Source organism: Malaya genurostris, chromosome 2 (assembly GCF_030247185.1).
Source record: "Malaya genurostris strain Urasoe2022 chromosome 2, Malgen_1.1, whole genome shotgun sequence".
Lineage (NCBI taxonomy): Eukaryota > Metazoa > Arthropoda > Insecta > Diptera > Culicidae > Malaya > Malaya genurostris.
Genome location: NC_080571.1, coordinates 25,554,922 through 25,581,128, shown reverse-complemented (window position 1 = coordinate 25,581,128; position 26,207 = coordinate 25,554,922). Strand labels below are relative to the sequence as shown.

Here is a 26,207-nt window from a genome sequence, read left to right as displayed (position 1 = left end):
TGTATTGATTTTTTTATTTTTGGAGGCGGTATCACAACTATCCGATTCGAATATTTTACGTCTACGGCATTTGTAGTAGCAAGTCCATTAAGTTTATGAGCAAACTAGAGCTACTCAAGGGTATGCGATGGACGCGAACGAATTTCACCCTTCTGGCGGAGTATTCAATTGACACTTTTCAGACCCTGTCAGCTTGGAGCGAAATCAGTCTTCAGCTCAGCAACGCCATCGAACGGCATCACATATTATATACGAGGTCTGTTCAAAAAGTACCCGGAATTCTCATTTTTCTAAAAAAATATTTATTTATTCGTCTACATCTATATGGTCCCCTTCAAAGTAATCCCCCCTAGATATAATACACTTATGCCAGCGTTTTTTCCAGTCTTCGAAACACCCCTGATAGTCACTTTTTGTAATGCTCTGTAGCACTCTCAGCGATTCTGCCTTTATCTCTTCAATCGACGAAAAACGCTGTCCTTTCATGGGTCTCTTCAACTTTGGGAACAGGAAAAAATCACACGGAGCGATATCTGGTGAATAAGGAGGTTGGGGCATGATTAAAGTCTTGTTTTTAGCCAAAAAATCACGAATAAGCAACGATTTTTTGATCAAAATCCAGCAGTTTTGGAACGAATTTTGCTGCCACTCGTTTCATGCCCAAAACATTTGAAAAAATATGATGGCATGAGCCAACTGATATGCCAACTTCATCAGCAACTTCTCTAATAGTGATTCGGCGATCATCCATAATCATTTTTTCCACTTTTCCCACATTTTCATCGATTATTGACGTGCTGGGTCGACCGGAGCGTTCGTCGTCTTCAACGTCTTCGCGGCCATCTTGGAAACGCTTATACCACTCGTAAACACTTGTTTTTTTTTTCATAGCAGACTCACCGTAGGCTCTCTGTAACATTTCGCACACTTGGTTACACTTTATTTCATTTTTCACGCAAAATTTAATACAAATTCTTTGACTCTTCAATTCTTCCATTGTTTAAACTAACAAAAATCGCCGAGCTCAAAAAAGCACGTCTACACCAGTCGCTACAAGACAGAATGTAAACAATGAATACAGCTGAAAATTTCACCATACCTTAGGGACATACGTACCAACACAATAAAAAAAATTTTGACCACCGGACTCTCCAGACGCGCGCAATTGAAAAATTCCGGGAACTTTTTGAACAGACCTCGTATATTATGGTCCAATGTACACAAACGCAACAGCCCATCTCAAAAAGATTTTTTTGACTCATTGCTCACCCGTTGTCAATTTTTAGTTTACTACCCACTAAAAATGAGCTAAAGCCCACCAGTGGGCTGTAGATATCACTTTGGGAATCACTGTTCTATAATGAATAGCGAAAAGGTATAGCAAATAATAGTCAAGTATCAAAAAACGCAAAAACCTATTTCAGATATAAAGTGTACAGATCTAAACTCGATAAACCTTTGTCAATCATATGAACATAAATTTTAAAAAATAGCTCTTTCAATCAACCGAATATTGGTCATTGTGAGCGCGAAGTTAACAAATCAGAAAATTTTTGAATTAATCAACGAAAAGATTGTTCTGTAGAAGCGCTAATGTCAAACTAATAGATTTTCCTTGCATTTTGCTTTCTAATGATTTAGCGCACACAATAAGTGACAATAAGATATCAATGTGCAATGTGATTATCATAATGGATTTATACAGACTTCTGAGAAGAATGTTCAAATTGGTAAGATCAATACCTGAACAATATCCACTTTATTAGAGACCTAAAGTACGCGCGGCACTTTTTGGCAACATTAATGTACAGAACAAGTCCTGAGAAAACTTTCTCGCTGCTTAAAAACTGTACAAGGAACTGTTTCAAAGTTTATTCTGTTGCGTCGGGCGATCATTCAAGTATGAGTAATTCCTTAAAACGGACTGTTCAAAATGCTTTGTATGTTTTGTATGTATGTGTTAAGTTTATCAATACAAAATTCTGGTTAGTGAGCTTATTTATCCATTACCGAAAGAAAGAATCACATCTGGAAGAGAAAGCGTGGCACCTTTTATGCATTATTTTTTTCTTAACAGAACTATTTAACATTTTCACATTAATTTTTGGTGATATTGCTTTTTTTAGCGAAAGCGAATGTGTGTCGTATTCCGTTGGTTGTAGCTTAAGTTATCAGAAAAATAATGGAGACAAACGTTAGCTACTTAGTCGTTTACCAATTCGGCTGTCCGAAAACATAAGTTCAAACAAATAATTTTTGGGAGAGACGAAGTTTGATGGGTCGGCTAGTTCTATGTAAAATTCCTGAATATGACCTTTGGTTCCATTTACCTTTCTCGACGATGGCTGAGCCGATTTTCACAAACTTAGATTCAAATGAAAGAAACTTCATGAATTTCATATTATTGATCGGACTTCCGGTTGCGGAATTACAGAGAAAGTAAAAATTTCAATTTCAAATTACTTACTCACTTTCCTCTGAGATGGCGTGACCGATATTCACAAACTTACCCTGTAAGAAAAAAACATCCAACAGAAGTCCTCCGTTGGTCCAATACGTTGAACTATTGGTCCGATGAATGTTCAATAAATTGTCCAGCAGGAGGCCGATTCGGGTTTTTCGTTTGCCAAATTTGAAACAGAACATAAAATCGCACGCTACGAACTCAGCAGACAGAGGACCATTGTTGGGCCATTTTAATTGTGAGTGGTTAGAGTCCCGTTAGACTTGCTTTACTGGAAAATTTGAGAAGTTAGCTTATTGACCCATAGACCCCGCAAATGGACTATTCCCGCATACGCATGGCTGCCAGACGGTTGACTAAACGCTGCCAGCTGGAAAAATATGGCTGGCAGACATTCTGGTGACCGGCTGCCTCACCGCTGCCAGGAATACAACTCAAACGATACAACCGTATCCACCAGGATTTTTCCACATTGAAATCTTTGACATTTTCAGCGAAGGTGAGAAGATGAAAACGCTCGGCTAACTTGGATACAGGCGACTTTGTTTTGTCAAATTGGATTTGACAACCGTAACTGAATCAATTTTGGTAGCCTTCTGGTGGCCATGGCTGCCCAGGTAGCCAAAACGCTATGCGGGTTAGAGAGATGGCAGAGAAGTTGTACATTGCTATTGGCGTTTTGAGACATTTGCGTGAAGCAATTCGCCGAAAACGGCCAGATTTGTGGGCAAACAACTCATGGATCTTGCAGCACGATAACGCACCGTCACACAATGCCGTCGTGGACATTTGGCTAAAAACGAAACGAATACTATTCAGCAACCATCGAATTGATTTGACTCCCTGCGACTAGACTATTTCCTATTCGGTCCACTGAAGAAACCGCTCCGTGGAATGTTTTTTTTGTCGTGAATACGACTTACTTTACTAAGGGGTGCCTTTTCAAAATTAGCCATATGGAAGAATGGGCAGAACTTAATCGTGAATATCTCGACTTGTATTAACGGCAGCAACATAATTCATTCACAATTTCATCAAAAATATGATCAGGAATTTAGGATAATATTTTGAACTGTGTGAGATAACCACAAACAACTCAAAAATTAAGTTTTCTCAAACTTTGAAAACAACGCGGAAATCTCTTTACTTTTGCATGGCTTTTTCGCGCAAGGACGACGATTTTGAGGTAGTCAGGCACATATCTTCAACTGACTGCTTATAAAAGGAGAACCGTGGTCGAAATTCGATCATTTCTTCTTGTGCGTTGGATGCAAGCAGACGTCGTGGGACCAGCAGCTTGGAAGAGTGCATCTTACCATCGCAACTCTCATTTGGACTTCAGTCGTCAGGTGGAGCAGACGTCAATGAAAGCAGATCTTTTGCGTTGTGCAAAACCTCAAACGCTCAGGTCGCAGAGCCAGTTTCCCTTCGAAGAAGATCGATTACATCATCCTGTTGGTGGTTGTTTGTATTGGAGCAAAATACAACGGGAAATGGACAACAATGTGGAACATTATGCAAAGTCAGCCTTTCTAATGGCTTTAAATGTTACCTAAAGAACTATAAAGATTGCTTCTTTGTAAATCAAAAATTAAAATTAGCAGTGCAGTGCAAATCTAAGATAAAATGATCAGTTTTTCTGCAATTTTCACAGTTCTAAATTCACAACAGTGTTCAAAATTGTTTATATCCAATCAGTGTTTAATATCTTAGAAAATTATAAAATTTGGCCCTGCACGCACGCCTTCATAAAAGGTTCTTCCCAAAACCGCCAATATTTTATTATAAATAACTATACTGGTTATTTTGTAATATTTGTGTGTCAGAATGTTTGATGTAACTAATCTGTAGTTTGGGTGTATCGTTTCAAATTCTAGTACTGTAAAAGGACAAAACTTGCACAATTAACACAATCGATCAACTAATTCATATTCGGAAGTGTAAAGAAAGAGTGCCAGTTTTATTCGTATTCACGATATCCAGTTATGTCTCTGACATTACACACCTGTACTTTTTTTGTTTCGGTTATGGAAATTTCAACCTTCAGGTCATTCGCCTCTTCGGGTCAGAAAAACTTTCTGACTTCTGACTCTGCGGGGTTGGGAATCGAACACAGGCGGGCTGCGTGGAAGGCACTTGGCGCCCACGACTTGCCCATCTTACTATACCTGTCCAACACTCCGGGTGGGTAATGTCACAGACATAACTGGAAGACGTGAATACGAATAAAACTGACATATTTCTTTCTCACTTCCGGATAGAGATAATCATTCGTATTAGATTGTGTATATTAGATTGTGTATATTTTCATTGCTTCGCTTCCAGAATTTCAACGATGCATCTATACTACAGTACGACTAATTGACGGCAAACATATTCTACCATACAATTAAATAACACGGAACAAATACAGTTATGTAGATTTAGATACTAGTAGAAATACTCAAAATCCTTTGGAAATATTTGAGTGGTTCTAAAAAATCGCTTTGCGTAATTTGTCCAATGTTTTTAATTGTTAAAATTTAAGAACTAATATATAAATCTGGGAATTCGAATTCAGCCGCAAATTTTCGGAATCTGGATCAAAAACCCAGGTCATAAATTTAGTTCTAGAAGTAAGGAACTGAAGTTATTTTTAGAATTTTCCAAATTGCGTTATAGAACTAAACTCTGAACTTGAATTCCTAGTCTTAATATTGGAACTGAATTCAGTTCCAGCATCTAATTCCAGAAATCATGTCCACAATTTAGTTCCAACATGTAGGTTCTGAATTCTGGAAATGAATGCTGAGACTGAATTGATGAATTAAATTCTGAAGTTTAATTCAGGAATTAAAGTTTTGAATTCAATTTTTAAATGAAGGTTCGGTGTTCATACCCAATATTCAGTTTCAGAATCCAGATCTAAAATTCTTATTCTGAATTTTGTTCATGAATTCTGAAAAATCCTAAATCATATCTCTGGATTCAAATCCCTGAATAAGGAACTGAATTTGAAACCATTTTCAAAATCCTGAAATAGGATTCAGTTCTAGAGTCATAGTTTTAAATTCTGAGCGAAATTTTGAAATAGAAGTACGAAACTAAATTCGGAACTTATAACTACAAGGATCAGCCCCATGGGGTTGTTCGAGCCATTGATGTGGAACAAGGCAACCATAATTTCTAATGATCGACATTTTCAATTAATCGTCACACTTTTGAATACGCAAATGCACGAGAGTCTGCGAACCCAGAATATAGACTCTATTTGTCGTGATTTGAATTTGTTTTGCAGCCGACGAAATTACAAAAATTGCCCAAATGTATGCAATTATATGTTTGTACATGATTGCGATACGAATATCGATATTTAAGCTTCTCTTCGCCAAGCTTGCATTCAAGTTTTGTATGCAAGCAGTCATTTTTATAGCGGTTCTCCACCTTTCTGCGATTTCGATTGAAGTGATAAACTTTTTCTCGTAATCAATCGAGTTCATCTTATATAAATTAGAAATAAACCTTATGCACTTAAAAGCGACGCTTTCCCTTTGATATATCGCTAACTACCTCAAAACCGTCGACTATGGCAGGGAAATCCGGTATGCCGAAGATTTTTTGCAGGCAAAATAGGACACTGCTAGCTATTAATCATTATTTCAACGATATACAATTAAAAATACAAGGCTATGAACATTCAAATCAATACGTAGAAATATTTCCAATCAAATGGTGACATAATATTAATAATTGATACAAAATAGACTGAACTGTAATTGTTCAAAACCTGACCACATTTTTCTTGAGTTTCTAATATATAGAAAACAAAAATGTGTTCCACATAAAAATTAACTTCAGAATTCAGGTGGACCAGAATCTAGGTTCTGAGATTAGCTTTTGAATTTAAATAAAAATTCAGTTCTCTACTACTGCTGGTTTACTGCTGGCCACGACGTCTGAATGCGAAGAAGAGCACCACCTGAACATTTGAAGGCTTTACCACCTCATTATTACTGATGATGGTGAAGAACATCAGCACGATATCCAGTTCCGTCTAACGTACTAGAAAAAAGGAATAATTCTCGGTCAAGATTTAACTATTCCACTCGGCCAGTAGAACGCCGCAACTGATATGTGCCTGACTACCTCAAAACCGTCGTCCTGATGCGAAAAAGGCAAGCAAACGAGATGAGTTTTCCTCGTTTTTTCCAAAAGTTTAAGAAAAAATAGATTTTGAGTTATTTATGGTGTTTTTACACTGATGAAAATTTAATCACAAATTCCTGATTATATTGCTGATAGCATGCAGAAAAAATTATGTTGTTGCGTTAAGTATAACAAGAGATATTCACGATCAAAAACTTATCACTCTTCCAGAGAGTAAATTTTGAAAAGGCGCCCCATAGTAAAGTAAGTCGTATTCACGACAAAACAACAAACTGGAATGGAAACTGAACGATTGTTTCATTCAGTATGGTGTTCAAGAAACGCACATCACACAACAAAATCTATTCGCTTTCTCAAATAGTAACAATACAAAGCTTTTATTTTTCTTGTGAAAAATATCGAGCACGCGAAATGAGAACACTGACACTGTTAACCAATTCTCGGTTGATTTTTCATTAGGGGGTATAAGCAAGTGACAGTTTCTCTTTAATCACTCCCTCTTTCGATTATTGTGATGTGATTGTAAAGATTTTCTTTGATATCACTATTCTGCTTGAAAGTCGAAAGTTTCGGGTATCATTTCATGCAAAGTCATCAGTCGGTGTTGAACAGTCGTTCGCACCGCACGCGTATAGCTCTTGGCTCCTGGAATTTTTTTCTGGCTACCTAGAGTTTCATTGATTCAAGGCTTCAGTCTTTTTCAAGACTACCTGAATCACTAACTAAGTGACTAAGTGATACAAAGAGTGATATTAGAGTGACTAAGTGATACAAAGAGTGATATTAGAGTGACTAAGAAATTAATCAGCCTTTTTTAAGGCTAGCTAGGAGTCTAATCGAAGACTAATTTAGCCTAGTTAATTTAATTTAAAATTTCATTAATTTCAAAAATGCCTGCGTCCAACCGGAAAGGCAACAAGCCTAAGGCTAAAAATAATTCAATACGGAATAAATCACAAACCGTTATTCAACATTTTTCTAATAACATTCACGATCTTATAGAATCTGAATGTAAAAATAAAAGACAACGGACGGATTTCCCTTCCGCTGATCCTATGCCGTCTAACAATATTTACGAGATTCTTCCTGAATCCGATTGTAGCGATATAGAAGAAAATTCTTCAAAAATTCCCAAAATGGACGCTTGTCGTTCTGGGAAGAAACATCAATCTATGCCACCAGTGACGGTGATGATTTCCGACTTCAAAGCATTCCGTACTGAGCTTTCTACTTTTCTCCCGGAAGTAAAAGTCTCATTTCAAATCGGACGAAGAGGAGAATGTCGAGTCTTGGTGGATGGATTGGAAGATTACGAACGTCTTATTCGATATTTGTCCGAAAAACTTCATAAATTTTATTCATATGATATAAAATCAGACAGACCCTTCAAGGCTGTCTTGAAAGGATTATCAAATGATCAAAGTATTGATGAAATTAAAAATGAACTAAAAGAATTGCTTGGTTTTGCCCCTTCCCAAGTAATACTTATGAAAAAAAGAGCGAATGGTACTTCTAAACCACGCTCTGGAATTTCCCATGAACTTTACCTAATACACTTCAATCGAAGTGATGTAAACAATTTGAAAACTTTAGAAAAAGTACGTTTCATTTCCCACATTAAAATTCATTGGGAACATTATAAACGGCATAATCGTATTGCTAACTTAACGCAATGTCGTCGTTGCCAAGGCTTCGGTCATGGAACCAAAAATTGTCATATGGATATACGGTGTTTGAATTGTGGTAAATCGCATTCGAAAGACGTTTGTCCAATGAATGAAACCACTGATAAATTTTCATGTTCAAATTGCAATGGAAATCATAAATCCAATTATTTGAAATGTCCTGTCAGGGAAAAAATTTTAAACGCTCGTTCGCTTAGACAACAAGTCAAATCAACGACCTTAAATTTACAGAATATACCTGAAAATTCTTCTAAGGCACCTGCCAATTCGTCTTCTAACGAAAACAATTTATTGACAGGTAGATCGACCTCGTCATCATCTTCTTCTAATGTCAGTTATGCTGGTATATTAGGTAGAAATCTATCTCCTATTTCTTCTAATGTAAATAATCAAAACACAGGACCGCCTGGCAGTTCTTCTTCTATCGAAAACAATTTATTAATAGGTAGACCGGCCAAATCATCTTCTTCTAATGCCAGTCTACCTACAAATATTCCTTCAATGCCATTCGCTTCTTTAAATGAAGTCGATTTAGGCGATATAACTGAAAATAAAATGATCTACCTACAAGATCAACTTTTTCAAATGATCATCCAAATGAATTCGACTTCATCACTTTTTGAAGCATTTCAAATCGGATGGAAATTTGCAAATAATATTATAATGAATTTAAAATTTAACAGTGATGTTAAATAATTATTTGAATATTTTAAATTGGAATGCTCGATCTTTGAAATCGAGTGAAGATGAATTTTATAATTTTCTCAAAGTTCACAAAATTCATATTGCCATTGTGACAGAAACTTTTCTTAAACCAAATGTAAAATTGAAAAGTAATCCACATTATGTGGTTCATCGATTTGACAGGTTTACTGGAATTGGTGGTGGAGTTGCCATTTTTGTCCAACGGCAAATTAAACATCGAATTTTACCTTCTTTCAATACTAAAGTTATTGAAAGTTTGGGAATCGAAGTTGAAACCATTCATGGAATTTATTTCATCGCTGGAGCATATTTGCCATTCCAATGCACCGGCGAACAATTAAATTTCTTTAAAGGCGATTTGCAAAAACTTACAAGATATCGATCGAAATTTTTCGTAATAGGGGACTTAAATGCTAAGCATGTTCAGTGGAATTGTAGGCAAAATAACAGTAATGGTAAAATACTTCATAATCAACTCTCAGCTGGTTACTTTACAGTTCTTCATCCCAGTAATCCTACTTGTTTCTCTTCCGTGAAAAACCCGTCTACAATTGATCTGGTTCTAACAGATCAAAGTCACATTTGTAGTGAACCGATTACTCATGCTGATTTTGACTCAGATCATCTTCCTGTAACATTCAGACTTTCCAACGAAGCTATAATTAATCCAATTAGTTCTATTTTCAACTATCATAGAGCTAATTGGTTGGATTACAGATCTCACATTGAAAATCATGTGGATCATGAAACTATTTTAGAAAATTCTGCGGACATCGACACAGCAATTGATAATTTGAATCATTATATTATCGAAGCTAGAAATCTTTCAGTTCCCAAAGCTCAAACTAAATTAAATTCTCCTATCATCGATGACAATCTTCAACTGCTCATTCGGTTGAAGAATGTTCGTCGACGACAATATCAACGTTCTCGTGATCCTGCTATGAAAAACATAGTTAAGGATTTACAAAAAGAAATTAAACATAGATTTACTCTTTTGCGAAATGAAAATTTCGCTAAAGAAGTTGAACAAATTAAACCATATTCTAAACCTTTCTGGAAACTTTCTAAGGTTCTTAAGAAACCACAGAAACCTATTCCTGCTCTCAAGGAAGGAAATCAAATACTTCTTACAAATGGCGAAAAAGCTCAAAAACTTGCTCAGCAGTTCGAGAGTGTCCACAATTTTAATTTGAACGTTGTGAGTCCTATTGAAAATGAAGTCTCACTGAAATATGATCATATTTCAACCCAAGTGTTATCACACGATGACATTTTTGAGACGAATTTTGATGAAATTAAATCAATTATTAGGAAACTCAAAAACATGAAGGCTCCTGGTAATGATGGAATTTTTAATATTCTTATTAAAAATCTTCCCGATGTTGCCTTGAGACTCCTGGTTAAAATTTTCAACAAGTGTTTTTCATTAGCTTACTTCCCAAAAAGATGGAAAAACGCTAAAGTAATTCCTATCCTAAAACCTGATAAAAACCCAGCAGAAACATCAAGTTATCGCCCAATTAGCTTACTTTCTTCTATCAGTAAACTTTTTGAAAAAATTATCTTGTTAAGAATGATGACTCATATAAATGAGAATTCAATTTTTTTACCAGAGCAGTTTGGATTTCGTCATGAACATTCAACTACTCATCAACTTGTCAGAGTAACGAACATGATAAAATCAAATAAATCTTCTGGGTTATCCACTGGAGTTGCTCTTCTAGACATAGAAAAAGCATTCGACAGTGTTTGGCACAAAGGTTTAATAGCAAAAATGTCCGATTTCCAGTTTCCTATTTATTTGATCAAAATGATTCAAAATTATTTAACTGATCGTACTCTTCAGGTTAGCTATCAGAATTGTAAATCTGAATTGCTACCCGTACGAGCCGGTGTTCCGCAGGGTTCGAGTGTAGCTCCAATCTTGTATAATATTTTCACTTCTGATCTTCCAAATCTACCCGTTGGTTGTCAGAAATCGCTATTCTGTGACGACACAAGTCTGTTAGCCACAGGTAGAAATCTAAGAGTGATCTGCAGTCGCCTACAAAGAAGTTTAAATATTTTCAGTGATTATCTGTCAAAATGGAAAATTAAACCAAATGCAGCAAAAACGCAATTAATTATCTTTCCTCACAAGCCAAGAGCTTCTTTTCTAAAACCAAACAATAATCACATTCTCAAATTGAATGGCTTGGAATTGACATGGTCTGATCAAGCTAAATACTTAGGTTTAACGTATGACAAAAAACTCACTTTCAAGGATCACATTGAAGGAATCCAGGCAAAGTGTAATAAATATATTAAATGTTTATATCCTCTTATAAACAGAAATTCTAAGCTCTGTCTAAAAAACAAATTGTTAATTTATAAACAAATTTTCAGACCAGCCATGCTTTATGCGGTACCAATTTGGTCAAGCTGTTGTTCCACCAGGAAGAAAACGCTTCAAAGGATTCAGAATAAAATTCTGAAAATGATTCTGAAGCGTCCTCCCTGGTTTAGTACAAATGAGTTACACAGACTCACAAATATAGAACCATTAGATGTAATGTCACATAATATTATAAGCAAATTCCGACAAAAATCGATGCAATCTTCAATTGAATCGATTCGCTCTCTGTATTAGTTAGTAAGTTAGTATATAAGTTCCTTTTCCCCATTACACAATACAAGTAGGTTTAGAATTTTCCCTACACAAAAATCTCAGAATTGCGGAAGCAAATGATGTCTTCATGGTAATAACCAAATCATATATATAACAGGGCTGAAAAGTCACCACTTGTGGCTGAACACCCAATTTAAATCTTAATAATTTAATTTTAACTCATATTCCAATAAATAGTTATTTAAAAAAAAAAATAAAAAAATAAAAAATAAAAAAAAAAAAAAATTTCATGCAAAGAGTTGAGTGATAAACGTGGAAACCGCTTGGTAATTAATAAAAGAGAAAGTAAACAAAGAGAAACTGTCACTTGCTTATACGCCCTTTTGTAAAATTAACCGAGAATTTGCATCAGACTTGTAACGAACGCATTTATAACAATAGCCTAAATGTACGCATTTACAAACAATGCTAAGTGTACGCCTAAGAGTATGTTCCAGTTTTGCATATGTGCAATTATAATTTAAGAGATAGATGTCGCTTCCTAACATGTAAAGCAACACAACGTAAAAAAAATCATTACTAATAATGTCATTGATTTAATTTTTAATTTATGTCGTTTATTTAATCTAGTCATTTATTTAGCCCCGGAAAAAAAATCAATAAAACCGCGAAGAATTCTTTAACTCGTGAAATAATTGATATGTAATGTTGCTTTACCGTTGTTGTTCGCTTTACCCATACTGCACAGTAATTTCCGAGTTTCTTAAAACATTATCCTCAATTATGTATTTCGATTCGATCGAAATATCGAATCCGTGGCATTCTCAGTAACTTGAAAAGTGAGTGCGGTATATTAAAATAATTTATCTTTTTATGGAATAACAAGTCTAATGAATCGAACGGAATAGCTTACATTGGCCACACGGTACCGTTCGGGGATCATTTTATAATTATTTTGCCCCAATTTATTAGATCTTATTGAAAAGCACCATGAACGAAATTCGTTGGATGAAACCTATAAAATCGAAAGGAATAACGTACACTACCCGTTTTCATTGTTATTTTATCTCAATTCAAAGACAAATTACAATGTTTCTGCAAGCAACGACATCAAGATATCCAGATTTTACGAATAAATCGTAAGCGACATAGTTTTTTTTTGCGAGCATGGCGCGCTCAGGCGATCTGCTCTGTCCCCCACACAAAAATTTCTGATTTTTTTCTTTTTTGGTCCATTGTTTTGCACAATGTATAATGGTGTGATCTGTCAAAAGAAAACTTCACAATATTTTCAATAAAGTCCTTCCATGAAGAACTGTTTCCACTTTTATTAATCGGCAGGGCATACCACGGAATTATAGTACAACTATTCTAAACAAACAAATACACTCGTATCGGAGATTGGTACTACTATTCTCCATTCGAATGTTTATGCGTGTTTGTGCCTATCGAAGCCGTCAACAATACTGAGTCGCATACCCGAACTATTTTTTAAATTCATGATTTTATCATCCTAATTTCTTGAAAAACAGAACTCGACCGATCGCGGCTCCCATTTCATTTGAGAATTTTGGTTTTGCTTATAAATAGACTGTGTAGCGAAACGAAATAGTTGACATTAGAGACAGGGGTACGAGCTTTAGTGGACTCCCAGCTTCTTCTTCAACGATTCTGGCATCTCTGGTGGTGGTGGACGAGGAATCGACAGAGCAACCTTAACACCGTCATAGATAAACCATTGCAGCGCGGTCAGCGTACCGATCATGATAATACGTGGCATCAAACCGTTCCACATGCCCATAAATCCGAGCTGCTTGGCGACATCAAAGGCGCTTGATCCCTTAGCCTGGTTCAGCTTAGACACAACAACATCAGCCGGGTGGGACACGATGGCACAGAACACTCCAGCAATGTAACCGGCGGCAAAGGTCACCAATAACTGTTCACCCTTACTACACTGGTCTCGTGGTTTCGGTACGACATAACTGAAAATTGAAACTCGATTAGATTTGAAAATTTGTAGGAAAACTCCAACCAATTGACTTACCGGTACAGCAGTTCGACGGTTTTTTCGAAGCAGGCAAACTTCATCATAGTGTACGGAATCTGCCGACACCACAGCGGCACCAGACCTTTGTAGAAAGCAGCAACACCCTCGTCGCCCATCATCTTGGGCATTGCCTCACGCAACGTATTGGCAAATCCGGGTGTCGTCTGAATTTTGACCTTGGCAGCCTCGAACGGTGACAAAGCGATATCGGCGAAGAACTCGGCCGAAGCCGATGCGGCCAAGTACAACCAGGTACGGTACAGGTACGCATTTTCTTCGCCCAAAACGTTGGCGTACTGCACCTTAAACACTTCGTACAAACCGAACTTGAAGGCGCCCTGTAGAAAGAAAGTTACATTAGCCGGAGTAAATTACGCACACCGTCACGACACACGGAGACGTGTGCTTAGATGATTTTGTTGAAGTCGTTAATCGTCACATGTTTTACTGATAACAAATTGAGCGTTGGGATTGTAAGTCGTTGTACAACTGCGAAATTAAAATGATGCTGAGCTTTACGTTAACGTTAGGCGAAGGGCAATCAAGTAATTGACGGTAATCGATCCCGAGTCATGGTGATAATTTTGGTCGGTGTTTAGTTCAGATTGGAACAAGTGACACTTCGATGATTTCGAGCTGTGTTTTTCAATTACTCGGAACTTTGTTGTGTCGGATAAATATAGGGTGATTGTCTCAATGCTTTCCTTACTTATTTTAATTAATTTTGCCAATTTATCGCTCTCTCTCTCTATCGTAACACTGCCGATGTGAACTGGTAAAAAACAACTAATCATAGTTTGATTCATATCCATTGTATGGCTTCACATCCTAAGGGATTCCTTATAGAAAATTGTCTAGACTGAATGAGAAATAGTGAAATACGATGCTCAACGACTCGCAGTCCCCGAAAAGATCGCTGTTTTTGGTCATTTAGTCCTAAAATCTTACCTGTGCCGAATAGCCAAAGAAGGTCGGAGCCCATCCCTTAACCAGGCCCTTGGCACCTTCCTCGGCGACGGAAACCTTGAAGCCGTTGAACAGATTCTTGTATTTGGCCTGATCTACCTGCAGACGGCACTTGACCAAATCCAACGGCACGACGAAGGTATGCGTCGAACCGCACGAGATGATACCGCCGAGACCGCACAGCACGAAGAACTTGGTGGAACCAAATTCGACTTCTTCGGTAGCAGCGGCCGCAATCGAACGACCAGCTACCAGCGGTTTGTTTTCACCATCGCACTGTGCTTTGGTGAAGGGCGTCTTGAAGGGGGAGTTGCGGGCGGCATCCAACAGTGCGGAGAACATTTTCGGTTGATTAGTTTGCAGTTATGCTGTAATGGGGTCAGGATAGCACAAGTTATCTAATGTCTTTGGTAAAAACATATAAGCATTACATTAATTATTGCCTGATTACCTAACAAAACAATAACACAACGACTAATGAATGAATGTCAACTTACTCAACGAGTTGCATAACTTTTTTCATCTACCAGAGTTATGGGGGATTAAAAATAGTTTTTTCACCTTTAAACTACTAAACAACAACATAGAAAATATTGGTCAAAGACAATGGACCTCTGTGGCGAAGAAGTCGCGTGCAATCAAATGCACGCGCCAAAAAGCTACGAAGTTAAACGCGTGAATACCGCAGTGTCAAGTTGAAGATCAATTCAAACTAAAAATAGTTAATTTGGGTTGAAGATGAGAATTTTCCGATCATAGTTCAATAGTGCACCTGACGAGTGGTCGCATCGAATTTTGGGAACGATTACACAAACTAAGTTGGCCTTGATTTTCATTTGAATGCTCTGGAAAATTGCGATTCCCAAATTTCACCAGATCTTCCGTACCGTAAAATAAATTTCCATAATCAATTGTTTTTTTTTCTTAGCTTATCCTCAACACCTAGACCAACTGTTCCCGTTCTCCCGTCCATTACATAATAAATTTACTTCCTCCCGAGAATTTATTTCAGTTGATTACCCATATTTTTGCACTTTCGCAGCCACCGCTAGCGACTGACATCCGTCCCTTTTACTGTATCCAGCAAAAATTAGCTTGATTGTTCGAAATCTTGCCCGATTTTCCACCCTAAGGAAAAAAAACCAAATTTTCCACCTTGCCTTCATTACCTTGCTCTGCTCTCAGTAGTTCACTGTCACACACGCACGGTACGTCACACACGGATCGGGGCAGCCTCACACGCTGGTGCCTGTACAAAATTTGATTCGCGAGTGTGGCTCGCTGCAGAAGATTTTTCTTGAGTAGTGCACGGTCACCCGTCAGTGACAAACTGTGAGTGAATGTAGAATAAGAGATAGAGAGAGAGAGAGAGAGAGAGAGAGAGAGCAAGAGAGAAAGACTGCACAGAACGATGCACCAGTCACGAGTGAGAATTTTCTCACCCCTTGACAGATTGCTACGATTTTCCACCACATGGGAAGCATCAAAGTGGCACAGCGAGGGTGGTTCTCATCTAAACGATAACGATAATGTTATTAGTAACGGTTGAACAATTCTCGGTTTTATTACGTTGATCTTGATAGTTGTAGTTTCGCAAAACACGTCCAACCCGTATGTCACACTGTTGATCTTACTTTCAATTCGATAAAACATTAATCTCTAATCACATGTCTGTCGGTTGGTTAGCACCAGCCACACCCGCACACGCAAGCACATTGCGGTTATTTATTCCACTCCCAGCTTCTTCTTGAGCGATTCTGGCATCTCCGGTGGGGGTGGGCGTGGAAGCGAAAGAGCCACTTTACAGCCATCGTATATGAACCACTGCAGTGCGGTCAGCGTACCGATCATAATGATACGTGGCATCAATCCGTGCCACATTCCCATGAATCCGAGCTTCTTGGCGACATCGATGGCACTGGATCCCTTCGCCTGGTTCAACTTGGACACTACTACATCAGCCGGATGGGACACAACGGCACAGAACACTCCGGCAATGTAACCGGCAGCGAACGTAACCACCAGCTGTTCACCCTTGCTGCAATCGGCACGTGGCTTCGGTACAACGTGTCTGCAGAAAACAAAACATAAATTGGAGATCAAGGTCTGCGCTAAGTTGCCATTAGAGATGGCTGCGACGGAAGCTACTTACTTGTACAGAAGTTCGACGGTACGTTCGAAACAGGCAAACTTCATCATTGTATACGGGATTTGGCGACACCAGAGCGGAACCAATCCTTTGTAGAAAGCGGTGATGCCTTCCTCGCCCATCATTTTGGGAAAAGCTTGACGCATGTTGTTAGCATATCCGGCGGTGGTTTGAATTTTGACCTTAGCTGCCTCCAGCGGTGCCAACGCAATATCCGCGAAGAATTCCGCCGAGGCGGACGCACCCAAATACAACCAGGTACGGTACAGATATGCATTCTCCTCGCCAATCATGTTGGCGTACTGTATTTTGAACACCTCATAGAGACCGAACTTGAAGGCGCCCTGTGGAACAGAAATTCATTGCTGGTAAGTACTTCTTCTACGTGCTAAATTTATTGGAACATTGGTGGAATGGTTTCTTAAAAGAGTAAGATTTGCGACCAGTTTATAAGAGGATATAAAAATTTAAAATATATATTACCCTTCGCCTGGAATTCATCTGCGTGAAAGTCATTCGTAAATTTTACGCTGTATAAAACCATGACAATTACAGACCATTCAATTTGAGGACAGGATTATTGTTTGGTTTACGAAAAGAACCTCTAGGCTGAGGGAAGAAAATTGTGTTTTTGCCGCATTTGGTGAATAAAAAATCTGAACCATCACAGATTTTGAGATTTTTATTTCTTTCCATCACTTTGTTCCAAAATGCGTGGACGTTCAGCAGAGCTACGTAGAAATATTAGGTGTTCCCAAGTTCCCATCTCATGCTTTTCCATGTACCTACACTCTTAGAAAAAAATTAATTTCTGCGGTAATGACACCATATTACATCTACTAACATGTAAAAATAATGTCAACGCCGCTGTTCAGACCTTTTGTAATGTTTTGATGTATGCGATTGATTACTTCGTACCAAAACGGTCCAGACGAAATTCTCGGCATCCGCCGTGGCAAACTGTTGAATTAAGACATTTGAAAACTTCCAAAAGAGCTGCTCTGAAACAATACTCCAAACATGGTGGATATGTTCTGCGAAATCGTTATGTGAAGATAAATCAGATATACAAAAAAACCGCGAAGCGTTGCCATGCACGTTATTTAAATAATATACAACGTACAATGAAATCTAACCCGAGAGCTTTCTGGAAGCATGTTAATGAGCAAAGAAAAGAATTCGGTTTGCCATCACAAATGCAATTCGGAGATCAATTGCAATTTTCTATCTCCGCAGGAAATAGCACGCGCCGCGAATAATGTTCCTGTATCCAATTATGCTTTGCACTCGATCAATATAGACGAGGAATCGATACAAACGGCAATCGTTGGTATGAAGGCTTCCACCTCTGCAGGCCCAGACGCCATACCATATCTTAAAGAAATGTTCAACCGGGTTAATTGCCCCCCTTTGCCGTTTATTTAATATGTCACTAGCTACGGGAGTGTTCCCCAACTTATGGAAAGCTTCATTTATGTTTCCGGTCTACAAGAAAGGAGACAAAAGAGATGTAAACAACTACCGTGGTATAACTTGTATAAGCGCTATCCCCAAGCTGTTCGAAAAAGTAATACTGACTCCAATTTTCAATCATTGCAAGCAGTATATCGATGATTCCCAACATGGGTTTATGCCTAAGCGCTCCACAACCACCAATCTATTATCCTTTACATCTTACGTGACCACCGCCATGTCAAATGGTTTTCAGACGGACGTAATCTATACCGATCTTTCCCTCGCCTTCGATAAAATTAACCATGACATCACAATAGCAAAACTGGATCGACTTGGTTTTGGTACAAACGTCCTTCGATGGATACAATCATATCTCAGGAATCGTCATCTTGTGGTTAAAATTGATGATTGTGCTTCGGAAGAATTTGTTGCAACATCTGGAATTCCGCAGTGAAGCCATCTCGGCCCTTTGATCTTCTTGCTTTACTTTAACGAAGATAATTTTTCTCTGGAAGGACCGCGCATATCTTTTGCAGATGACCTCAAGATCTACCGTGTTATTCGCACCTTAGAGGATGCGACGTTTCTTCAGCGACAATTGGCAATCTTTTCGGATTGGTGCAAATTGAATCACATGACCGTTAATCCAGAAAAATGTTCGATCATAACGTTTACGAGAAAAAAAGTGCCTTTGAAATTCGAATACTTTATTGAGCGATTCATGATTGGTAGATCGACGTGCATCAAGGACCTCGGCGTTTTTCTTGACGAGCAGTTAACATTCAGGCAACACACCAACTACATTGTGGCTAAAGCTTCTCGCTGCCTTGGATTCGTGATGAGCATGGCTAAGCATTTTACGGATGTTTACTGCTTGAAATCCCTATACTGTTCACTCGTTCGCTCTACTCTGAAATATTGTTCAGCTGTTTGGAACCCTCACTACCTCAATGGCGTTAATAGAATCGAGTGGAGTCAACGTAGATTCGTTCGATTCGCTCTTCGCCGTTTACCTTGGACCAATCCTCATCAACTACCGAGCTATGAAAGTCGCGGATTGCTAATCGGTCTAGACACACTGCAAGTAAGACGGGAGCTATCGCGTGCTTTAATGATAGCAGACGTTTTGAATGATAGAATCGACTGCCCACTTTGCTCCGTGAAATCAACATCAATGTTCGTCCTCGAGTTCTCCGCAATAACGCTTTTCTTCGACTTCCTTTACGCCGCACTAACTACGGGATAAACGGTGCGATTATCGGCTTACAACGGTCATTCAATCGAGTATCATCTGAGTTCGACTTCAATCTTTCACGGCATAAAACAAGGACCAAATTCTTACATAGTATTAGAATTAATCATTAGGACCACATCGTGTCTGTTGATTTTACAATAAATAAATAAATAAATAAATAAATTTTGCGTCTTTATCGATGTAAGCTTCAGCTAAATTAACTGTGAAATTAATGATATAACTTATTTTCGCATGCTTTGAATTGTGAATGTAAGTGAATCGCGACGCTCCTTTTATGTGCATCTATAAAGATGTGAACTTTTCTATGTGTGACATTTGAAGAGAGTATCGTTTTTGACTGCTACTATTTCAGGGACTTTCGTAACCTGGAACTTGGCACCGGCATAGCTGCAATCGGGTCGTTTGATCGGCAAACAGTGTGATCTATAAATTGAAACAATTTTGAGCAATTTAGAGTTCCTTTCTCCTTTTTGTAATATCGCTCTAAATGACGGTTTGCAATTTAGTATACACTTAACCCTGTATTTCCGGAATCGGAAGTCGGATCCGGACAAAATTCTTCACTTACTTATGGGAACAAAATACCTTTCATTTGAATCTAAGTTAGTGAAAATTGGCCCTTCCGTTTCGGAAAAATTGAAGTGAATTCCTAGTTGGGGGGTTCCCAAACTATTTTGGGTCATGGACCCCTTTACTAAAATTAACTTAGGCCTCAGACCCCCATCAACAAATTCCTTTGAAAATTCAATTTCTTGCTTTTTTTATATTGATGTGAAATACTTACGAATGGTCAAATAAATACAGCTTTTTGCGTAAATATTTCAAATAACAACTTATATCAAACAACAGGGGGTTAATTTCTAAACCTCGCCGACCCCTATAGTCAGTTCTCGTTTACGTCGACCCCCGCAAAAAGGATATCGACCCCAAGGGGTCTATATCGACCACTTTGGGAACCCCCGGAGTACACGATCGCTTTTTTCGGAACCGGGAACGAAGATCTGGTACACCCTAAATTAGTGTATTTGGTTTGGTGTAACTAACATAACCTGTTCAATTCAAGAATTTGATCACTAGTTGAAAGTATTTTACTTGATTTGTAGTGTCATGTATAAAAATTGAATGTTTCATACTTATTAATTCCAGAAGTCGTATCCGGATGAAATCTGATCGGGTTCTATGGGATAGTAAGACCTTTCATTTGAACATAAGCTTGTAAAAATTGGTTCAGCGGTCTTTGAGAAAATCAAGCGCTTTTTTTAATTTTTGGCACATTTTACCTCGTTACTCTCGAACCAGAGGTTTGATACAAGTAAAATTCAATAGCAGGCGGTTGTTAAAATCGGTCCAGCAATCTCCGAGAAAATCGAGTGCACATTCTTCTTACATACACACTGACATTTTGCATGCTCGACGAACTAAGTCGAATAATAAACTTATAAAACCGATACACTGAAGGATGTAAATTGAACTTAAATTGAACTTGTAAAACTTTCGTGAAAATAGTGACTTTGTGAGAGTGTAATGACGTGAAATAGTGGAATTAAACGGTACAACAACAGTACTATTAGTGAGAATATTCTACTAACAGCTCAAACAGAAATCTAGTGAGTCAAATGGTATATGACACTCGAACCTGGGTTCAATAGTCGGTTTTCACAATAGTTGCATAGCCTTTCTATGCGAGAAAGGCAAAAACTCTTCTCAATCCACCTAGTGGTGTGATAATGATTTTTTCTTGACATTTAAATAGTCTTGTTAAAACATTTATAATATTCCATCCACAACCATTAGTATTGTGAGCTTATCTAATAACCTAATAGTAGCTTTCAAACAAGTCTGTCTTTCGAATTATATAAGATTACATCAACCGGACCGAAAATGTTCGTCATAAATCTGCCAAACTTGATCCATAACCACATTGTAGCTTTCAAATAAGCCTAAGTTGTTCAATATCAAGGGTCCCAAGGGTTTAATTGACTGGTTTCGAAGACTAAAGGATTGGATACGAAAGGTGAGAATTAGGACACTGGATATATCGGTATGATCAATATATGTTAATTAATTATACAAAACTGAAAAGCGTAAACTACATACGCGTTGATGATGGATCTAATGTATTTCTGTAATGTTTCGAAACTATTTAGTTTTGCTGTTGATGCCGATGTTTGTGCAGGGTCGATTCATGATTTTCTGTGCTTGAGACTCCCATTTTCCATCTCCCGTCACGATCTGGTGAAGCAAACTCTTTTTTTTTATATCAAGAAAACAAAACTTCGCTTAGCGTTTATTGTTTTTCCGTTTGTTCATCGTTCAGCTCATGAGGAATCCATTTTCCGATCTCCTGAATCTATCCCAGACGAACAGAAAATGGCTCGGTAACTTATGCTTAACTTCTTCGCAATTTGTTGTTAGGTTTGGGTTCGTTCAACAATCATTGCAATTCGGCATCTTCAATTTTTTAGGTTGACGTCCTTTGTCTTTCACACATAAATTTTCAACCTTATATCGCTTAAACTTTGGTCTTGAATAGCAGATTACATTTCACAAATGGTATGAAAATGTTAGTAATTTTTATATTTTGTGGTTAGCGCGAATTTGAACCTGCACGGCTTTTTGATACAATTTTATGAATATCAATTAAATTCACAATAAAGGGAAAGATACAAAAGAAATTATACAATCTGTATAAAATGTTCAAAACGACGTATGTAACAATGAGAGATTCTCTTTGTTTACTTTCTCTTTTGATTATTACGGCACTCTTAGCAATCCTTCTCTCCAATCATTTACCAATAATAATAACTAAAGCAATCATCTTTTAATCTGCTCTGGAGAAATTACCGAAAAAAGCAGGAATATTTCGCAATAATCGAAAGAGGAAGTAAACAAAGAGAATCTCTCATTGTTACATACGTCGTTTTGAACATTTTATACAGCAATATTGTTTTGAACGGGATTATAATGAACGAATATTTTGCTCCTTATAGGGTGACGTGGGGTGAGATCCCGTTCTGGGAGATTCGTCGCATTTTAGAGTTTCTAGTTTTCTAGTTAAAGAAGTGCTCTAGATGGTATTTCTTTCCAAATCCTTCTCAAAATAAAAACATAACCTATCTTCGTGACAGAACGTTATCTTTTACAATCCCTGGCATTTGTTTTCCATCGTCGTTTTGAGTAAAGCGGCGTCTATACCAACAAAATCGGTAGACACCGCACAAAAACTATGGAAAAATCGCTTTCTCAATATGAAACGAGCGTCTAATACTCAAAAAATTGATCGAAGAATGTTTTATTTTGTGCCGAACTTTTTTTCAAATTAATATAAATTAAACAGGAAGTAACGAACCGTTACTGCGAATATTCCCAAAAATAATACAAGCAGCACTCAATTTTTTTATATGTGGGTAAGGGATGTCTGTTGTCTTTTTTTATGTGGAACACATCTTTATTTTCTATATAAGGGTGCAAATCAGAAACTCAAGGAAAAATACACGTAGAAATGTGATCAAGTTACAGCTCAGTATATTTTGTATCAATTATTAATATTATTTCATTATTTGATTGGAAATATTTCTAAGATTCGATTTGAATGTATCAAGCCACGTATTTTCAATTATATATGATTGAAATTTTTATTAGTAGCGAGCAATGTCCTATTTTGTCTGCTAAAGGTCTCCGACATACCGGATTTCCCTGCCATAGACGACGGCTTTGAAGGAGTAAGCGATATATCAAAGGGAAAGCATCGCTCTGATTGGTCAATCGAATCAAAAGCGAAGCTGTTGGAAGCACGCGAATCTATAAATATAAGCGAAATTATAGCTAACGTTTCAGTCCTACATGTAGCTTGCCAGACGTAGGTTGTTGCTAAACAGAAGGACAAAAAGTGCCATAAAACGATTTGAAGCTTTAATTGGTATGCTCTGATCTTGTGTCATGCAAGCTCGGATGAAATTCCATGTTATGTCATTTCGCCTGAAAAATCGGCAACTACCCAGGGTAAATTTTGAGTGCCTAAGATTAGTTTCTAATTTATATAAGATGAACTCGATTGATAATGAGAAAAAGTTTATCGCTTCAACCGAAATCGCAGAATGGTAGAGAAACTTAACGCTATAAAAATAACTGCTTGCATACAAAACTTGAACAGCTTGTGCGAAGAGAAGCTTCATTGCATACATTTGGGATATTAGTGTAATTTCGTTGGCTATAAACCGAACAATGTTCGGTGTTGGTTCCTAATCGAGATCAATCTAAGCAGACTCTCGTGCAATTGCGGATTCAAAAGCGTGACTATTGATTGAACTGTTTGATTGTAGATCATTAGAAATTTTGATTGCCTTGTTTCACATCAATGGCTAGAACAACCCCATGGGGCTGATCCTTGTAGTTTTTTTTACAGAATCCAGAATGCCAGCTCAATATAAAAGGAAGGCTGAAATCAGTGGTTAACCGAAAATTTAGCAGTCATGAAATGTGTCAAAGAATAACCAGTAGAAATTTTTCAGTTTATTCTCAGTTTTCGATCCAACATCCTGTACAAAAAATGTTACCAAGTAGCAAATATAACACTTACCTACCACTCAAAAAATGAGTGATACTTGTAGTATTTTTAAAAATATTCGTTACTACTTGTTCATTTTATCTTAATTTGAAAAAAAAATTCGGCATCTCTCCCCCACTTTATCCTACGCTTCAATTTTTTTCACATTGTTGAAAAATTTGATCTAAATAGTCTTGCGAACAAACACACATCATCCACTTTTGCATCCGTGTAAAAGTAGATGATTACGTAATGAATATCGAATGGAAACAACCCCACCCAATACTACTAGTTCCACGACGCCCGGCGTCATTCGTAAATGGAGATAAAATGACGGCAGAAAAATCAAGGTTAATTCTACTATCTGGAAAGCTTACTGTTACCAACACTAGGAAACAAATACTAATGTAGCATTACTAATGTTGATGTCTAGGCGCCACATTCAGCGCGCAACATTTGAAAAATGCAAGATTTTTGACTGATGCGTTGGATTCCCAACTGATTAAAACCGAATAATCATGATTTCTAGATTATCGAATGGTGCATCAGCATGTGATCTAACCAACATTACAGCAGTCAGCTGATGCTCACCATGAAACCCCCACGAAAATAAAAATGAATTGGCATCACGTGAACATCCAGTGTCACTCACCTGTGCCGAATATCCGAAGAATGTCGGAGCCCATCCTTTCGCTAGACCGCGGGCACCTTCCTCTGCTACTGTGACTTTGAATCCGTGAAACAGGTTCTTGTACTTGGCCGCATCGACCTGCAATCGACATTTCACCAAATCCAAAGGAACGACGGCCGTGTGCGTTAGACCACAGGACAGTATACCACTCAGGGCACACAGACCAAAGAATTCGTTGGAACCGAATTCGACCTGCTTGGATGCAGCGGCTGCAATTGTTCGGTCACTGGAAACTACTAGAGGCTTCTCGGACGCATCGCACTGTGCTTTGGTGAATGGTGATTTAAAGGGAGTATTGCGAGCAGCATCCAAGAAGGTTGACAGCATGATGTCACTATTGTTTGGCTTCTTTACTTCTAGCTAGGGCTGGGTAGAACGATGCCTCACACTATCTGATCCATGTCATGTGTAGGGTGTGCAATGAAATGCATACAATATTCCAGTTGGTAACAAAGCATTGTTGAATCGATAAAACATTGAAAAAAGAAACGATAAATACAATTAAAGTGCATTGTCAAAGGAGTATTCGAAAATAGCGTGTAAAAACAATCTAGAATTTATAATCATGTTGAATGGCATGGACCGTTATCATTTTTGTTCTAGGGACCGTTTCTACTACACCCCTTTTGACTTTGGACCACCTAAAACAAACGAAAATTACGCTGACTTAACAGATAGTGAATGTAGTTGTATTTGTAACTTCCAACTCTGGAACTTACTGAGCTTTAACATCGATAAGATAAGCATTCTTTAGATCTTGGACTATGAATTACGTAAAAACCGACCATCATATTCACCGCATCAAATCTTCACGCCGTAACTAATTAAATTAAAATGTAAAATCATTTGAAGTGGGCTACGCCACGTGGCTGGTCTAGAAAGCACAGAAATGAAATTGTGCACTTTTATCGTTTCTGCAAGGCGTATTGTTATCCGTACGCTATTTTACGTAACATAATTCGATTTCCAGACCGGCTGTATCAGATCGTATCAATCACAAATTTAAAAGAAGCTTCCAGTATTCCTCCATTACGATATCTTCAAACACGCGCGCACGTTCCATTCCATTAACAGAGCAATTTTCTACTTTGGTTAGATTTTATTTGTGAAAACTGAATGCCGATTATAAGAAACAATTCGTATCACTTTAAACTCAATCATTTCAATCGATATATATTTAAGTCCAATTAGTTGTCACTTCCAAAGAATCACTTTTCGCTATTACCGGTTTATCTTTTATCTAAATTGTAGTACTCGCATAAAGCGTAGTATTCGCATGAAGCGGCTTTAAGTTTTTTTACAAAACAAATTTCGATAAATCTACACATAATTTAAAAAAGAACCACTTTTTACCTGAAGATGTGTGAAAAGAGCTGTTGGCATAAACGTACTGCAGGCGGAAAAGAACCACTTTGTTTCTGCTTTGCGCTGCTGATTCAACCACTTGCTCGTATACCAACACCACCGCAAGCAACGTTTCTAGC

At 37.7% G+C, this 26,207-nt stretch overlaps 2 protein-coding genes across 3 annotated transcripts; both read right to left on the bottom strand.

Moving 5' to 3' along the window:
• Positions 1-12,899: 12,899 nt before the first annotated feature.
• Positions 12,900-15,956, bottom strand: LOC131427219 (solute carrier family 25 member 3-like). Its single transcript, XM_058590208.1, has 4 exons — positions 15,797-15,956; positions 14,610-14,995; positions 13,659-13,999; positions 12,900-13,596 (listed from the first exon to the last, which is right to left on the bottom strand). Exons 2-4 carry the CDS (start codon positions 14,967-14,969, stop codon positions 13,251-13,253), a joined length of 1,047 nt encoding a protein of 348 aa, XP_058446191.1. The 5' UTR covers positions 14,970-14,995; positions 15,797-15,956; the 3' UTR covers positions 12,900-13,250.
• A 203-nt stretch (positions 15,957-16,159) lies between these two features.
• On the bottom strand, positions 16,160-26,207 carry LOC131427218 (solute carrier family 25 member 3-like). 2 transcript variants are annotated; one of them, XM_058590207.1, is made up of 4 exons: positions 26,077-26,207; positions 24,685-25,111; positions 16,780-17,120; positions 16,160-16,698 (listed from the first exon to the last, which is right to left on the bottom strand). In XM_058590207.1, the coding sequence occupies exons 2-4, from the start codon at positions 25,048-25,050 to the stop codon at positions 16,353-16,355; spliced, it is 1,053 nt and encodes a 350-aa protein (XP_058446190.1). In that variant the 5' UTR covers positions 25,051-25,111; positions 26,077-26,207; the 3' UTR covers positions 16,160-16,352. The 2 variants fall into 2 exon arrangements, with proteins under 2 accessions (XP_058446190.1, XP_058446189.1); XM_058590206.1 differs by having other exon boundaries at positions 24,685-25,115; positions 26,077-26,205.

What these genes read in the sequence shown, in the direction of transcription:
- LOC131427219 (XM_058590208.1), bottom strand. Translation starts at nt 14,969, where the DNA reads ATGTTCTCCGCACTGTTGGATGCCGCCCGCAACTCCCCCTTCAAGACG. An exon ending in TCTTTGGCTATTCGGCACAG is followed by an intron (nt 14,000 to 14,609) that starts GTAAGATTTTAG and finishes TTCTTTCTACAG; the next exon opens with GGCGCCTTCAAGTTCGGTTT. An exon ending in ACCGTCGAACTGCTGTACCG is followed by an intron (nt 13,597 to 13,658) that starts GTAAGTCAATTG and finishes TTCAATTTTCAG; the next exon opens with TTATGTCGTACCGAAACCAC.
- LOC131427218 (XM_058590207.1), bottom strand. Translation starts at nt 25,050, where the DNA reads ATGCTGTCAACCTTCTTGGATGCTGCTCGCAATACTCCCTTTAAATCA. An exon ending in TCTTCGGATATTCGGCACAG is followed by an intron (nt 17,121 to 24,684) that starts GTGAGTGACACT and finishes TCTGTTCCACAG; the next exon opens with GGCGCCTTCAAGTTCGGTCT. An exon ending in ACCGTCGAACTTCTGTACAA is followed by an intron (nt 16,699 to 16,779) that starts GTAAGTAGCTTC and finishes TGTTTTCTGCAG; the next exon opens with ACACGTTGTACCGAAGCCAC.